We start from the raw sequence: 18258 nt of genomic DNA on the forward strand, positions 1-18258 counted from the left end.
TCCTTTAAATTTTAAAAGTGTGCCTTATATAAAGGAAGGGAAAAGAAATGTTGGGAAATATCAGGAAGGGAGACAGAACATAATGACTCCTAACTCTGGGAAATGAACTAGGAGTGGTGGAAGGGGAGGAGGGTGGGGGGTGGAGGGGAAAGGGTAACGGGCACTGAGGCGGACACTTGACGGGATGAGCACTGGGTGTTTCTCTGTATGTTGGTAAATTGAACTCCAATAAAAATTAATTTTAAAAAAAAAGTTTGCCTTATAAAATCTATGACTTGGCTATGTTGGAAGCCTAGATCATGACCAAGACAAAGTATATGGCTAATGCGGTGGATCTACAGAGTGCTACAAACCAACCAAAACAATGTGGCTACTTTATAGAGAAGGAAACTACATTCTGCCATAAAATCAGAGCTTCTCCTGTGACAAGGTGACGAAGAACCTTTAATCAAACATTATTCTGGGTGAGTCTGTGAAGGTGTTTTTAGACTGATTTAATATTTGAATTGATAGGGATCCCTGGGTGGCGCAGCGGTTTGGCGCCTGCCTTTGGCCCAGGGCGCGATCCTGGAGACCCGGGATCGAATCCCACGTCAGGCTCCCGGTGCATGGAGCCTGCTTCTCCCTCCGCCTGTGTCTCTGCCTCTCTCTCTCTCTCTGTGACTATCATAAATAAATAAAAAATTAAAAAAAAATTTAAAAAAAAAATATTTGAATTGATAGATTGAGTGAAGCAGACTACTCTCCCTAGTTTGGATGGGCCTCATCCAATCAGTTAAGGGCTGAATCAAGGGACACCTGGGTGGCTCAGTGGTTGAATGCCTGCCTTCGGCCCGGGGCATAACCCTGGAGTCCTGGGATCCAGTCCCACATCAGGCTCCCTGTGTGGAGCCTGCTACTTTCTCTGCCTGTGTCTCTGCCTCTCTCTTTGTGTCTCTCATGAATAAATAAATAAAATCTTTAAAAAAAAAATTAAGGCTGAATCGAAAAGACCCCCCCCCCCCTCCCCAAATAGGAGGGAATTCCTCCTGTCTGACTGGCTTGGAGCTGGAACTTGGCTTTTCCTGCCTTCACACTTGAAATGAAACATCCACTCTCCATGGACCCCAGGCCTGCAGGCTCCAGGACTGAAACTACATCATCAGCTCTCCTGGTTCTTAGGCCTTTGGACTTGGACTCAGAACACACCATCAGCTCTCCTGGGTCTCCAGCTTACCAGCTGCAGATCTTGGGCCCTTGCAGCCTCCATAACCACAAAAGCCAATTCTTTATTTAATTAAAAAAAATCATATATCACTTATATGGGCAATTTAAGAAACAAAACAAATGAACACAGGGAAGGGAAGGAAAAATAAACTAAGAAAATCGGAGACAAATCATAAGAGACTCTTAACTCTCAGAAACAAACTGAGGGCTGCTGGAGAAGGGAGGGGGCTGGGGGGATGGAGTGATTTGGTGATGGACATTAAGGAGGGAATGTGATGTAATGAGCACTGGGTATTATATGCAACTGATGAATCACTAAATTCTACCCCTGAAACTAGTAATACACTATTTGTTAACTAAATTGAATTTAAATACAAAAATTTTTAAATATCATATATATACGACATATATATATATACACAATCTTAATATATATACACTTTTAAGATGTATACATACACACTTTTAATATACTTATTATATCAAATATAAACACACAAACCCTACTGGTTCGAAAAGATCAGATGAAAGAAAGAAGACCTGTTCACAGATGATAATATTTTATTTTTGCCTGCAGAAATCATTCACACAAATTCAGGCACATGCATGTGCTCCCCCCACCTCCCTCCAAGGCTACAGGTGTGACCACTCATGCACCACTTGCTGCTAAACCTCAAATCCTTATCAGATATGCCAAGTAATAGCTAATCAAGCTGTAAAGAATTTTGCTTCTTCATTCTTACTGACTTAAAAGCAAGGGCTTCTGAACAATCCTATGAATTTTAGGGCCTGTGTTCTTCTCACAACACCCACACACCCACACATACTTAAAGTCATCCTTGTATGGGGTTCACAGAGAGAGGAAACAGAAGGTGTCAAAGGAGATACTTTTTAGAATTGCAAAAACCTTCCAGGATCACAGACATTCTTTTTCAATATACAAGCTAAAGACATTTTAGGAAAGCTCACAACTGGCTGGGTATGTGGAGACTTGTGAAGTGAAAGGGAATTTAGGATTCATTAAACACTGTCATGGCTAAAGACCTATTTGCTAAGGCTGGGGACTCGTGTTCAGGAGTCTGCCATGCCATCCAACCCCACAACGCCCAGCAGTCTCCTTGACCCTGCCAGCTCACTGGTCACAGTTTGCACTAAAGGAGACTAATTCTGAAGTGAGCATGTACCTGCACAGGGCTGAAAGCCAAGGTCTTGGTGTCTTGCATTCTTGCCCTCACACATCCCTTCTCCTTTCTTCCCAGGGGTTAAGAACAGAGGCTCTGGAGCCAGATCCTGGGTTTGAATACTCTTTCTGACACTGATTAACTATATGTGACCTTGGGGAAACTATTTATCTCTTGATGCCTGTTTCCTCAGCAGCAAAATGTAAATTATAGCAGTACCTACCATGTAGGGCTATGAGGATGAAATCAATTCAAACACAACATGTTCTTGATGCAGTCCTGGCCTGTGGGATGTGTCTGAGTCAACCCTTACTAATCCTATGGAGTCCATTCTTCTGGACCCAACAGGTAGTAACTTGATTTTGGTTCATTTATTGCATTTCTCACATGGTATAGAAAGCACCCACTTACAGCCCGCCACCCCCTAGACTGAGCAGGAATCACATGTTCTCATTATCTTTCCCACCACCTAGTGTTGGCACACAGCAGGCACTCAGTAACTGTGGATTGAGTGCTTCAAGACATAACTAATTCTAACAAGGAGAGCTTGTTCATAGGCTGCTGATTATCAATGGCAATGGCACTGCAATAAAGGGAAGCTCCAGGTAGAATTCCGTGAAGAAACACAATTCATCCTTTTGTTGTATAATCAAGTCCTGGGATTTTTTTATTTGTTTAAATTCATTTGCTTTAACATCTTTCAAATAAGGTCATTTTGTTTACATATTTGTCTCTCTTAATGGCACAGAGAGTAAGGATAACAAAGCTGACCGAATCAGTCTTACTTTTGCCCCAGGAAAACAAAATTCTAGAAATATTTATGAGAAATCGCCTATGGTTACATTTAATTATCAATTGCGCATAACACATAATTATTAAAGAGTCATTAAGAAATACCCTTCTAACAAAACATCAACAGACTCAGGATAAAACAGAGGTTACAACTACATCTTTTGAGGCCTGGCTCCCCCAAAATGACATTTCTTTTTACTACAAAAGGGATAAAAAGATGACTGCTGGACCAACCCTAGTCTCAGATATGATTTGAACTTGGTTTCTAAAAACCTTTTGTAGAAAGTGTTCTTCTTCTGAAATCTCCCATTAAAAAGCAAGCCCATGAGACACATTCCCAAGGTGTTAACTACGGGGACAGACACACATATGCACACACCTACGCATCCTATACTGAACCAGTTTTTTTTTTAAAGGTTTTTATTTATTTATTCATAAGAGACACAGAGAGAGAGGCAGAGATACAGGCAGAGAGCGAAGCAGGCTCCATGCAGGGAGCCCAATGTGGGACTCTATCCAGGGTCGCCAGGATTGCGCCCTGGGCCAAAGGCAGTGCTAAACCGCTGAGCCACCCAGGCTGCCCTATACCAGACAAGTTAAGAAAATCAGTAAAAGTCACAGCATTTTTCCCATGTGACTTTTTTTATTCCCATACAAAACATGCACAGATGTTTCTGTTGGATTACAGACGTCACTGTCAGGTCAGATTAATAAAAGCCTATTTTCCAGTTAAATAAGAAAAAGAAGTAATAAAGGAATTCATATACGCTCATGTTCTGTAATAGAAAAGAATTGGTGAATTTGCATTTTATGTTTCCTGGCCACATACACTTTTCATTTAATTAAAAGAATTTGGGAAGAAGAGTCTAAGTTCTCATGACTACTATGTAGTGTGAAGAGCTCTAAGAGCATCCTGGAAAACAGTACTTCTTTGCAGTGCCAAAAAGCACACTTGAATTGAATATTAAGTGAAGTGAGTTACTCCAAAGCCAAAAGAAAGATTGCTGAGGGCAGCTCCGGTGCAGGCCAGGGTGTGATCCTGGAAACCCGGGATCGAGTCCCACATCGGGCTCCTTGCATGGAGCCTGCTTCTCCCTCTGCCTGTGTCTCTGCCTCTCTCTCTGTGTGTGTCTACCATGAATAAATAAATAAAATATTTTAAAAGGAAGGAAGGAAGGAAGGAAGGAAGGAAGGAAGGAAGGAAGGAAGGAAGGAAGGAGAAAGAAAGAAAGAAGAAAAAGAAAGAAAGAAAGAAAGAAAGAAAGAAAGAAAGAAAGAAAGAAAGATAGATTGCTGAAAGGTTTAGCTAGTTTAGTTATACAAAAATAAACTGGGGAGCAGGAACCCCAGGAATTGACTCACCACTATATCCTCAGGGAATGTGTCTCTGCTGAAGGAGCCATCATCAAACACGACCTCATAGAAGGTCTGCGATGTCACAGCAATCACTCTGCAGCTGTAATACCGGGTGTTCCGGTGCTTTGTGATGACTGTCTGCCCCACAGAGATACCCTTCTCGCCAGCCTTGGACTTCTAGAAGAAGGGGCACAGAAAAAGAAGAGAAAAGAAACAGGAGAAAGATAAAAGGTAGGGATGGAAAATAAAATATATATTTATTTAGAAAAAAAACTCATGTGGTCATGATACATATTTCTAATTTTTAAACTCTTTACTGGGGAATAATTTCAAACCTAAAAGTTACAAGTATATGAGTTGTACCTATGTATTCTTGACCTTTTACCTAAATTTACCTATTGTTATCAATATCAATATTTTTAACATTTTCCTATTTCCCCATTTTTGCATATTCTGTCTCTATTTTATATACATGTATATTTACATATATAAAAATTGTATGTGTGTCTGTTATATAAATATTAACAGTCCACCCAGAATCATCTAAGAGTAAGCTACAAAAGCTACCGCTTTTACTCCTAAATACGTCAGCTGTGTATTTTCTAAAAATAGGCATTTCCCTTCACATAACCATGGTACAGTTACTAACTTTAGTAAATCTAACATGGATATGATACTTAGATCAACCATGTATGTTCTAATTTTGTCAACTGAGCCAATAATGATCTTCACAGTTTCTCCAACTCTCCCTACCCCATCCCTGCTCTCAGGGGCAAATCCAGGAGGTACTGTACTTTGCTGCCACTTCTCTTTAGCCCCTTCTAATCTGGAACATTTCTACACCCATTCTTTGTCTTTTTACGATCATAAGTGATACTCCTGAAGAATACAATTCTCCCTCTCCCTCCTTTTTTAATACAGCATTTGCCTGATGTTTCCTCATGATTAGATTCAAGCTATACATTCCTGGCCAGAACACCACACAGATAATGTTGTATTCTTAGGATATCACATCTGGAGGTCCATGATGTCTGTCTGCCTCTCAATGGTGATGTTAATTTTGATCCTAAACAAACTGTAGTCCAATTTCTCCACATTATAATCCCCCTTTTTCCCTTACAACTAATAAGCAATTTGTGAGAGAACCTTTAATACCATGCAAATATCCTGTTCCTACATATCTGCTTAGGTTTAGCATCCACTGACGAGTCGTGCCTGATCCAATCTTTCCTGTGACAGTGGTGATATGCTGATTTCAGCTGCTCTGGTAATCCTTCCACATTTACTAGCAGGCACTTGGCACCTGTTAAACAGGAGTCTCCTACTCTCCACACATCCACTCTTACGTGGGAGGGGAGGAAAAAAGAAGCCGGCAGAAATGGTCTGGGGCCCACAAGTCAGGCTATGGGGAGGAAGAAGAGAGGAGGGCAGTCCCTTTGCTATTCCAAGAAGTCAGGACATTATTCTGTGGGTCGAAGGAAGCCACTGAGAGGTTTAAGTACAAAAGTGATCCAGGTTTATATCGCCATAGTTGGAGAAAGGTGAGGGGGGAACTTACTGTGATGGGCCAGGTGGGAGACGAGGGCCTGGAATAAGGAATTCAGGACAAATGCTCACGATTTGGATGGAGGGCTGGGTTGGTTGGGTGGCTCCCTCCCAACAAGCATATTCCTACAGTCTCCTAGTTGTAGACTGAGCTCTGCCATCTAGTTTCTCACATGCCTAACAAAATAAAAGGGTATTTTCCTCTTTGATGTCATTCCCCAGTGTAGACTGGGTTGGTTGGGGAAGTTTTCTTTGCCTTTAGGTGTAGTTAGGTGTATAAACATCTCGACAAAGGACAACAGTAAGAAGGCTATAGTGATTTAAGGGCACTATGCTTGAAGTAGATATCATTTGTTTGATTTTAAGTTTTTTTTTTCTTTTTAGTAATTTTGACTTCCAACATGGTGCTTGAACTCACAACCCCAAGATCAAGAGTGGTGTGTTCTTCTGATTAAGCCAGCCAGACACCTGTGATGTAAAAATCATTAATAGCTAGGCCACAGTATGTTATAGTTGCTGAAATAATTACCTAGTTGCCTGTTTCATTTCTCTACCCAACCTCCTTAAATACATCTAACCTTTTAAAGTAAGAACACAATTCAAATATCATAATGAAAATGAGTAAAAAGCACAGTCTGCAGGTATCTAATTCCAACATTTGGCCCACAACCACTTAAGACTGTACAGGTCACAGCTGACCATGTGTGACCATACACAGTGGCCATGAGTGACAATGGCTGTGCTTTCTGCAGACATTCCTCTTTGTCAAAATGACTTAAAAACACTCCTGTTTAAGACTGCAAGTGCTGTATTTTACTATGGTATTATTAGTTCCTTTGTGCATATTTTATTAAAATTGGAATTAACCCTCAAAGGAAAAAATGGTTTGGATTTTAATTCTAAGCTCTGCTACTTACTAGCTGTGTGATCTTGTGATCTTGAACCTTTATCAGCCTCAGTTTGTTCATCTGTAGAAGGGATAATACTTACATTAAAGATTTCCTATAAAAACAGGATAAAGTACATAAACTACCTAGACTTATGGGCAATTGGTTCTTAACAACTGTTAACTGGTTTCATGTTTATAAGTGGAGAACATACCTACCTAAGGCCCTAGCCCCAGGTTAATACGCCACTCTTCTCTGCCATCTGCAGTAATTGGCGTATATGACTGCAGCACCCTGATGTCACATAACAAGGCTGAATCCAGCCCCAAACCATCAGTGTCCTGCTCTTTACCTCCTTTGCTTCTAACTCTTGCCAAACATGGGCACAAAGCTATGGTCCTCAGGAAGGAAGGCACAAGGAGGCCTCCTCCCCCACCTCCAATCCTCCCACAAACTTTGTTTGCAACTCTCTTAAAGCCCTGCCCAAATGACACTTTCACTGACTGTTCCTCCTACAACAGGACAAAACCCATGCATCAGTGCCACGCCTACAAGTCTTTTCTTCACGGTACCCAGAACAGCACGTACAACACTGTGGCTGCAGGATGAACAATGATTGAATGAATGATTGAAAGAACAAATAATTTTTAAAAATGAATGAACAAACTGTGAGGATGGGTACAGACACATTTTCAAAATGGGAGAGGACTAATTCTAATCATTCATAGCCCAGAAAGGGGAAAAGAAAAAAAAAAGGGAGGGAAGGTTTAGGAAGATGTTCATCTTTCTTGGGGGTGGGTAGGCATATATATGGGTAGGGAAGGAATAAAGAAGGTTTATGGTAAAATACACAGGGTCTGGAAAGAAGTGGTCAGCCAGGGGAAGAGAAAAGTGATACAAATTTGACAGAGGAAAGGTTGACTCTAGACTACAACCACCTTTTTCATATTTAGGACCTAAATTTTATGCAACTGGCTATTTGGAAAGATGGTCAGCACACAAAGTAAATACCTTCATCTAAAAAAAATTTCCATGAGCATCAGGCATGACCATTTCATGGGGAGTACTAAGGAAAAGAGATTTTGTCCATAGTGCTATTTTGATAGGATTTCTGATTATTTTTTGGGGTGGGGATTTCTGATTATTTTTGCAGGGAAAATTTATTTATTGATAAGCATGCCCTTAACTGATTATACATTCTCAAAAACATTTCCTGTCAGAAAAGCCTAAGAATCTATTGATGTTAACATTGTCATTTCTGATCAAAGAAGACAAACATGATGCAAAAGCCTCCATCAAATTATAGAAATGTCTATGGTATTTTGAAGATTAGTACACAGGCTAAGGCTGTAAAAGTTAAATTTCCTTCAACATGCATTAAACAGAAATGAACAAAAATAAATAAACAGAAATGAACAAACAGTGGTTTAAGGGGAAAAAGCACAATTTCTTTTAAATAAAGCTAGAGTCAGTTTGAAATGCTAAGGGTGGGAGAAAATGTTAAGAAAATGTTACAGACATTTCACAAAAGCATCAGAGTTCTTGGACACAATTATACATGTAGAGTTACCAACATACGTCCATATACCTGTGTTAATTAAATTCTCCCAATAACTCTGTGAGATAGTTATTTTCATTAAATAGATGAAGTAGCTGTGGTACACAGTCAAGGGCCTTTTCCAAGATCTCAGAGATGATGAGAAGCTAACATGAGGCCAAGAGGCAGGCACTCTCCTATCTCGAGTGCCTTTGTATCATCAATGAGGAGAATAAATCTGGACAGAAATCAGAGGAGAAATAAAACCTACCAGGAAATGGATCTAATGGAATTCAAGCACTTGCCTAAAGAAGTTACATTTTCTTTTTCTTTCTTTTCAGGCTTATTGAACACGTCCTCTGTTCCACATACCCATTGAGATACTTCTCAGGTAAGAAAGCATTCATTTTCCTTGGTCTACTCAGAGTTCAATTAGCAAATTGGATTTGAAACCTATCTGGAGATGAAAAATGTAGGATGTATAATTGCAACATGCAGTCCATTTTTCTGTACGTACACACAACACATATACATACACTGTGGTAAATTGCAAAAATGCCCATAAATCTTCACTCCTTCCTGTTTTTACATCTATTCAATGACCTTGCAGCTCCTTCTATCAAGGGCTGGACGCTATTTGCCTGCCCTTCAAATCTGGGCTTACCTCATGCCTTAGCCTACCTAGGCCGAAAGAATGTAACAGAAGTATGCCAATTCAATGCCTTTGCTCAAGAGGCACACTTTTGCTGTTTCTTTCTAGGGGCCCTAGACTCTTTCATGTGAGTAAACTCAAGTTATCCTACTGGTAGGTAAAAGATCACATGGACCAGAGCTGAGGCCTTAGACATGAAACCTGACAGGAAAAGGTAAGCTGTTCTGCAGCTGACCATACATAAATAAGGCAATTGTCCTGGGAATAGGAGAACCACCCAGCTGAGTCCAGCCTAAATCTATGACCTACAGAATCACAAGCTAAAGAACTGTCATTGTTTTAACATTGTTTTAATCATTTGTGATGGTTTATCACACACACAACCAAGAAAAAAGAATACTAAGAAAAAATATACCAAACCACTAGCATATGTAACTCCAGGTAATGGAATTTTATTTGCTTCTTCCATGTACTTCTCTGTACTTTCTATTATATATTTCTTTAATTATTATTGAAACACTAAATATAATAAAATCGAAAAGTCCTTGCAAGTTTCTAACTTATTTTAATAACAACCAATTCACAGTCAGGTCTACTTAACCGATATGCTCAAAAAAAGAAGCCAAAATATTAAGAAAAGACAACATTCATCATTTATCTTTCAGTTAAACAAGATAAAAGAAGGACTTGAAATGAACACTTTGTAAAGTGGAATGATAACACAGATTTAGCTATAAAATCTCATCTGACTTAACTTGTATTTCTTATATTTAGGTCAGGCATGAGATAACAAAAAAGGTGCCTTTATTTTGTACTTAACTATCATTGATTCCTAAGACATGTTGTTTCAGAAAAATGGATAAATTTTCTCAGGTTTGGGGTTCTATTTAAAAAAACAAGAACAACAACAAAACAAAAACAAAACCCTTCAACAAATCTTTCTAGGACTCTTTGCTATACTCGCATCCTATCACCCCTAAGGGGCAGGATCCAAATAATAGGACCCAATTGTTTAAATGTACAAGAGTTTTCTTCCCACTATGTTGCTGTCAGGTTTGGGCTTAGAAAAGAAATAAGTCCTAATTACATAGCACTCTAACTTTCCCAAGATTCTACTGATGTGGAAATAAATAGTCATACTTGAAGAAAAAAAAAGATGTCTAACTATGTTCCTAATACCTGGACTGGCTCATTAAAGGTATGCCAACATCAAATAGGTTAATTCCAAGAAATTTAAAGCCAGTGTTGACAAAACAGGATGAAAGAAATCATTGCTGCTTACCTGATGAGTATACTATGGCAGTAAATTCTGAGCCAAAGATCCAAGAACCAGCTAGCAAGTATTGCAAAGAGGAAAAGCAATGCAAGGATGGACACTGAGTGAAAAAAGTGGCACTTAAATAAGCAATAACTGAGTGCTCATTACAAGTAAGGCACCTTGTTAGGTGAAGAGTAAAATAAAAGAATAAGAAAGTCTCTTCTCTCAAATAGATTAAAGGCTGGTAGGAAAGAGAGACATAGCTGACCAAAATGCAGTCATCAAGAATGCCCAGATGAGCACAGGAAGGGACCCTTCAACAGGTTTCACTATAGGGAACATCTGAACCAGGTCTGAAGGACACATGAGGCTCCTGTACCCATCAGGGAGGCTGTTTGCAACAGTGTTTGGTGCTGTGAACCCCTACCCCTGGCTACCTTGTGAGCCTATGGGCATCTACCCAGAACAATGTTTTAAACAATGTTTTTAAATGTTTATACATTTAAATGTATAAAATAAAGCAACAAAGACTACAAAAGAAATGAATTATATTGAAACAATACTGAAAAACAAATTTGTGGTGTAATATCTTTGCTTCTTTAATAATGTATTAAATACGAATGTCTAGTGGCAGGTCTAATACCTATTAATATTCTAGTTTCAAAGTTGTGAAGAACATAAGCAATATTTTGAGATCTCAATAGTAATGTGTTTTCTATTGTGGACAGAGTCACATAAACTGTTAATGCCACCACTGCCTCAAAACTAACAGAATTGTTTAAATAGTAGCTAGAGTTAGTAGAAAATAACTGTAAATCTTTCCTCATCCTCTAAAAGACAAATTTTTCTTGATACTAAAGTATAAAAAAAGATTTTACCACCTGGAATATTTAAAGGCACAGCCGTCAACCTTCTAACAGCCTTATAAAAAATTACAACAATATTATTTATTTAATGGTGCTTGTATACACTGAAGATAAAAGGACACAGCAAAATGAAACTGAATGAAGGCATCTCTGTGAAGGGTGAAGTTATGGAGGCACTATGAGTAATAATTCTGGGTGACCTAAAGTGACACAAGAACCTGACTTAAGTACTGAGGTTGGAGTATGCACTGCATTATCAAATAGCACTTCTCCCCACTGGGTTGAGAGCAGGGAGCAGTTAGTTCACATAAGACCCTCTCAAGCAAAGGCAGAAGCAAGGAAAATCCATCTACTGATTCTCTAATCAGACTCAGAAAAGGCTCAGCTGCATTTACATCTTGAAGAAGGGTCGCCTACCATCTGACCAGATGAATCATGGGCAGAGATAGTATCTTAGGGAAAATCCCTGACTGGGTTCTCTATCTACATAATAATGTTAATGAAGGGTGTAAATCTGAATAAAATAGTACATGCAGAGCCAGCAAAGCTGGAGAGTTGAAGAAATGAAGTAACTTATCCAATGAACAGGCCAAAAAGGACATTTCTATTTATTTTCAGTAACTCCTTCACCTTCTCAACCTAATTATTTCTCCCTAATTCTAATTCCTAGAGGGATCTGAGTAAATAAATACACACTATTCTTTTACCAAACTCATGCAGAAGTCACTCATATAAATTTGCCTTGTAATAATGAAAGCTTTCTTTGTAAAATTACAAGATCTAGGTAAAAATCTTCTACCCAGAAGAACCTAAATACCTCGGGCTTCATAGAGAAATAATTGCTCTAACAGCAGAAATGCGCATGCAGACTTATAAAAATGTCACAAGTATTTAATTTTCTACATGTCTGTTTGTTCACATGTATTTTTATTTCTTGTGGGTTTTAAAGTACAAACCTATAATACAGTGGGAAATGGTGTTAAGCAGTTTCCCAGCAGATTTTTTTAAAAATATTTTATTTATTTATTCATTAGAGACACACAGAGAGAAAGAGAGAGAGAGGCAGAGACACAGGCAGAGGGAGAAGCAGGCTCCATGCAGGTAGCCTGACGTGGGACTTGATCCCGGGTCTCCAGGATCAGGCCCTGGGCTGAAGGCAGCGCTAAACCGCTGAGCCACCCGGGCTGCCCTCCTAGCAGATTTAAGGTCTTATTCACTTTAATGTCTATAGAAGTATAATTAACAGGCTGCAGAAGATACTGAGAAAAAACTAATTCTTTCCCATCTGAGTCATTAGCTCACCTCAGAGGTCTTGTTTGGTAGGTAAGTGAAGAGGACCGGACAGGAGAGAAGCATCTTTAGATGCTCGCTTGGTTAATGTAGGAAACTCTCAACAGGTAGGCACCACTTGCTTTCTATTCTGAATAGTAAACAACTTACTTCAAAAACAGCAGACAGGTAAGTTCATATCAGTTAGGCTGGTGGAGCTGGAAGCCTCCCACTGCTAAGATGGGACTTGACATGAGCTCCTCCTAAGTCACAACCAACCTCATTCATTGCTACTGAACATGGGAGTCCCTGGATGCCTGCCCTCAGATGCTTTGCCTTGGGCTTTTACATTTCAGGTACTCTTCTGGCTTCTTCGGTAGCAATAGTAAAATCTGGAGAGAACTACAGGTTCAACAAAAATGTCAGACATTCAGAGTAGGCTGTGTGTATGTGTGTGTATATGTGCACACGTGCGTGGGTAGAAATTAACAAGCTGATTCTAAAATTTATATGAATATGCGAAGAGACTAAAATACTCAAAGTAATCTTGGAAAAAAAACAATGGTGAAGGAATTATAACTTGGGAAGGAGAAGGAAAAGTAGTGGCTCAGTTATAAGGTAAAACAACAACTTTTAAAAGTTACTTCAGATGAGACATTTTCAACAGAGAAAAGTAGTAAGTGTCACTAAATGGTAATTCTTGCCAATAAGGATTTTTAAATCTCAAATACAGTTGGGAAATGAATTAAAAATAGCTAAAATACATGTGAAAAGTGTTCTTATCAAGGAAAACCAAAATAAATCAGATTAATTAAATGGTTTTATAGTTTTTCCATGCCACCAAGAAGAAAACTCAGGTAAATAATGACGTCATGTAAGCCAATCCAAGCCATAGTCTCAAGTTGGAAAAGTGACTACCAAACCAGTAGTCTAAATGAAGTATCACAGATGCTCTGACTCTGATGACCTGGAAACTCTCTATCTTTTAATGAGTGGTGAACCTCTCTGAAGTGCCTTTTCATCATCTGTAAATTGCATACAAAAATGATACCAGTGCAGTGGTACTGTGAGGACCAAATGAGATAATGTAGTAATGTATGAAAGTACACAGTAAACTATAAAAGGCACTATACAAATATTAGCTATTATATTATTTTTTATTCACCTTATCTACATTGATACACTGCTCCCAAAAAAGGAGGGTGGTCCCCTTGAACAGAAGAGAAAATGACAGTGTGAAAGGCAACTGTGGTTCTATAAAGATACAGTAGTTATATGAGCATGAGCAAGAGAGGGGGAGAGAAAGGAGGAGAGAGAAGAGAGAAGTAAAGGGAGAAAGAGAAAGGGGGAGGAGAAGCGGGGAGAGACAGACAGACAGGGACAGAGAGAGAGAGTGCGCGCGTGTGTGTGTGTGTGTGTGTGTGTGTGTATGTGTGTGAGGGAGGGGATGAATGAGAGAGAGAGAGAAAGATCTTGAAATTGGAAAGTTCCTAAGTTTCTTTTGAAATTTCAGGAGAAATAGCCATAGGGACAGTGGAAGAAAAGCCAGCCAGAAGCTTTCTACTGCCCATCACAACAGCATAAGTGCAGAATCTGCCTAGTTACCTCACCAATGTTAGTCAAAGAGGATAAACCCACAAAATCTTTCCATTATTAATCAAGAAAACGAATACCCATCTATTTATCTAGTGTTAGTTAAATGCATCTATGTGCCCAACACCATGCTTAAAAAAGAGACGTGTGGGGGTTCTTGTGGAGACAGGAAGGGATGGGGAAAATTGAGAAGTTCTAGCAGGAATCTTTCCTTTCCAGTTTCATGCCTATAGCCCCCAAATTCTCTCAAATATCAGCTAACGTTAATCTCTGTGGTCCCCACAGCCTCGGCCAAAGCTACTTCTCAGTATCTCGTGAGGACATCAGTCTAACACATGATAATGGTTATAACAGATTTGAAGGTACAATGAAAAGTACTGAATATAAGGGTTTGGAAATTCTGTATTTTCTCCTAATTCCTGAGAAAAGTATGAGGGAAGGGGGAGCAAATTTAACCCAAAGGCTTATCGAATACTCAAGGAGGGCCAAATAAAATGGAAAGTAATAGATTAAGATATCTAATGCCCACAAAAAAAGAGCATTTCACTTCTCCTTGCCTCCTGCCCCAAGCAAAGACTTCTGAATGCCATCTCGGTAACACTGCAAAGAAAAAATGAAAAGAATGCTTTATTTTAAAATGTAGAAACAGTAATTTCTTATATTTCTTTGGATACTGCCCTCTATAATTTCACTGACCACTACATATGATGTGGGATAAACAGAGAATGCATGGCATCTCACAAAGAAAACAAGCCAATTTCAGATAAAGAATGGTCAAGAGGGACGCCTGGGTGGCACAATCAGTTGAGCATCTGACTCTTGGTTTCAGCTCAGGTCATGATCTCAGGATTGTGATCTTGGTGTCATGAGATCAAGCTCCGTGTTGGGCTCTGTGCTCAGTGTGGAGTCTGCTTGTGACTCTCGCTCTCCCTCTGCCCCTCACCATATGTGCTCACTCTCAAGCACTATCTCTCTCAAATAAATAAGTAAATCTAAAAAAGAAAAAGAAAAAGAAAGAAAATAGAATGGTCAATAAACCATTTAATTTTGCCTGGAAAGAAAAGTAGTACTGATTTCCAGGTGTGAAATTGTCAGACCCCAAGATGGCCACCAACATCCTGTAGAAAGGAAGGACAGAGAAGCTGGATGTCCCCAGGCTGACTGGCTTCTTGCCAAGAGACCGCACAATGGCTTTTTAGTTAATCCAGAGTTTTATACATCATGTTTGTTGAAAGTAGACATATAATGTTGACCTAGAGTACTTTTTTAGATAGAAATGTTGGAACGTATTTAATTGCCATTTCTACTGTTTGCAGTTAATAGTCTTAAAAAGTTACACTTTCATTATATTTTGTCAGTACCTATGGATTTCATTATGACTATGGCATCTAATTACTGTTTTCTACATGAAGGAATTAAGAAACTCTGCCGCTTATGCTTTACAAGATGCTAGAATGTCAAATACCCTTTCCTTTTGTCTGTTGACACATTCCATTTGTATTTCTCCACTGTATCCATGGTGCTTCACTCTAATGCCAATGTTAAAATATGGGATTAGTGTCACTACTTAATTTTCTTAACAAGCTATCAGACAATAATGCATGCCTCAATTATATTATTTTTTTTAAAAAAGACTAAATTGCTGAAAAGTTTAACATTTTCTGGGTACTGAGATACATCAATTCTGTGAAAAAGTGAGCGAGCATTTTACATGGAAACACACCTTACCTATACTAAAAAATGAAACCAGGTAAGTGGTCCTTGGAGAGGAAGACTTGATTTCTTCAGTATGTATGGTACTTTTAAGTTGCCAACTATCAACTGTGCCATGAAAACACTCCTCCACGCAGTGCAAGCCTAGGTCTGCTGACTGGCTCCCAGGTTGCATGCAGGCTGTGTGACGGGAATAACAGAGCCAAGGAGGAAAGACAACACCAACAAGTTTCTCCTGGGGATTCTGATGAGTCTGCTTTTGTGATAAAAAACAAACACCTGCACCAAGATGCAAATCTTTCTTGATTTTTTTAAAATAAAATCTGGATTCATTTGCAGCCAGAATAAAAAGTTTAGCAATACATTCTTTTCTGTGAAGCCACACATTATTACACATTTTGAGAGAGATGAAGATAACCAAAGCTGTCAGATAAGAGATCTAAATTAATCAAGGCTCTACAGAAGGTAACTATTAACACTCATGTTAAAACCATGTAAGGCCTCAGCCCTTCCATGTGGCTTCAAAGTTATTTCAGGGGCTCCTCAGGCCTTCAAGAGTAAGTACTGTCTATTTGTAAAATAAGATGTCCCACACAATATATATTCTAACACTTTTCCAGTGCATTTGGTTGTTTCCAGGAGATATATTTGAGATAATGTTCTTTTATCCAACCAGATTAAAGGATCAGAAATAAAAGTTTGGAGAAAGGCTACTCTAAGGGAAGAGATATTTCTCTGTACCACCTGGCACCTTACACTGCTCTCTATCCATAGATGAGGATGTGGCCTTGCTGACTCTGTATCTGATTCAAGAACTGATTGCTTGCAAGAATTTCCTTAAATGGAAAGGCCCAGACTCTGAAAGGTGAATTTTTCTAGAACAGAGATATAAATCCTTAATAAAGAGCAACTGCATGGTCTCAAAATAGGACTTTTATTCAGATCCAGCAGCAGCAGCTAACTCCATGCAGGCACTGCCACAACTCGGTAGCCTCAATAGGGAACAAGGTATAGCAGAAGCACCACCCCCAGACATCCTGTATGCTCTGTCTGCATGGTCTCCCCATTCTGACCAGTTTCTGTGTCCTTGGCTGATTAAACCTGGAATCGGCAATGGAGGCATCTGTTCTCTCTTCCCAAAGATTCAAAACCCCTTGAAATACCACTTAGCATCAGAAATGGGTCTAAAACCCCTGCAGATGGTGTGTGACCTGGGACTGGCCCCTTCATAAGGGGTCAGACTTTGAAAAAGACCTGGAAAGGGGGGAAGGACATAAAAGTAAGTTGAAGACGGCTCAATTTGAGGCAGAAGAGCCTCTGGCTGAGTCTGTGAGGGCACAACCAGGAGCTTCTGGCAGAGTGTCAGCGGAATCTCTCTTCTCTGCCTCACAGCCAGGGCCAGTGACTAAACACTAGGGCCGTCCCATCTTCTGTTTCGGGTCCACTCAAGCCCTTTTCTCCTGACAAAACGCATGGGGGAGAGAAGCTCTGTGCTCACTGATCCCACCCTTCCTGTGGAAATGGCTACAGAAGTAGGAGGAGGAAACTAAATGTGGGATATTGAATAGAGGGCAGAAAAATTTGAAATAGGATACACTTCATCTTCTCTATAAAATTAAGTAAAATGATGTTTTCACTGGTTTTACATAATAAAGTAAACAAGGGGAAGATTCATTCCCAATGTAACTATTCTAAAATGTCTCTGCTAAATATTTCTCCTCCCAGACAGAGCTGGTGTTAACTTTCCGTTACCTAGGATACATGAATTGAGATGGCAACCAAACATTTCTATTGATGAAAGGATAAGGGATTTCTTTTATTTACTGTATGTTTGATTGAGGAAGACTGACCAGACACAGGCCTGAATCACCACTGTATTTTTTTTAAATCACTGTTAAGAATTTTTTACTCCAGATCTTTTCTTGGGTTCGAATTTTCTTTTCTTTCTTTTTTTTTAAAAAATATTTTATTTATCTATTCAAGAAAGACACAGAGAGAGAGACAGAGACACAGGCAGAGGGAGAAGCAGGTTCCCCACAGGGAGCCTGATGCGGGACTTGATCCCCGAACCCTGGGATCACAACCTGAGTAGAAGGCAGATGCTCAACTACTGAGCCACCCAGGTGTCCCTAGAATACTGTTTTTCAGTATCAGTGCAAAGTCAGCAGGGCATTTAGAAAATGATTTATGTAGAATAAAAAACCATATACAAACACTAGATGATTGTGCACAAGTCTGAGAAGAGTATGGTAGTTATAGCAAACCTAACTAAACAGAGTGGGAGTTAGCAATTTCTAAACTGTTATAAGAAAAACAACATCCACCGAAACAATTCTACTGCCAACAAAATACAAAGACACCCAAATCTGGGAGATACAAAAAGACCATTCAGATCATTTTTAG

The 18258-nt window shown here is 39.3% G+C and overlaps 1 protein-coding gene across 3 annotated transcripts in view; it reads right to left on the reverse strand.

The window, feature by feature from the left end:
* The window catches only part of KDM4C (lysine demethylase 4C), a 119775-nt gene that overhangs the window by 35334 nt on the left and 66183 nt on the right, over positions 1-18258 (reverse strand). For 2 of the 3 annotated variants that reach the window (XM_041762575.1, XM_041762577.1), the window contains exons 4-5: positions 6998-7048; positions 4542-4712 (exon numbers count right to left, since the gene is read on the reverse strand). In XM_041762575.1, coding sequence (XP_041618509.1) covers positions 4542-4712; positions 6998-7048 — 222 coding nt within the window. The remainder of the gene's footprint in view (positions 1-4541; positions 4713-6997; positions 7049-18258) is intronic. The other variant, XM_041762576.1, reaches the window with a different exon arrangement.

This window comes from Vulpes lagopus, chromosome 7, assembly GCF_018345385.1.
Source record: "Vulpes lagopus strain Blue_001 chromosome 7, ASM1834538v1, whole genome shotgun sequence".
Lineage (NCBI taxonomy): Eukaryota > Metazoa > Chordata > Mammalia > Carnivora > Canidae > Vulpes > Vulpes lagopus.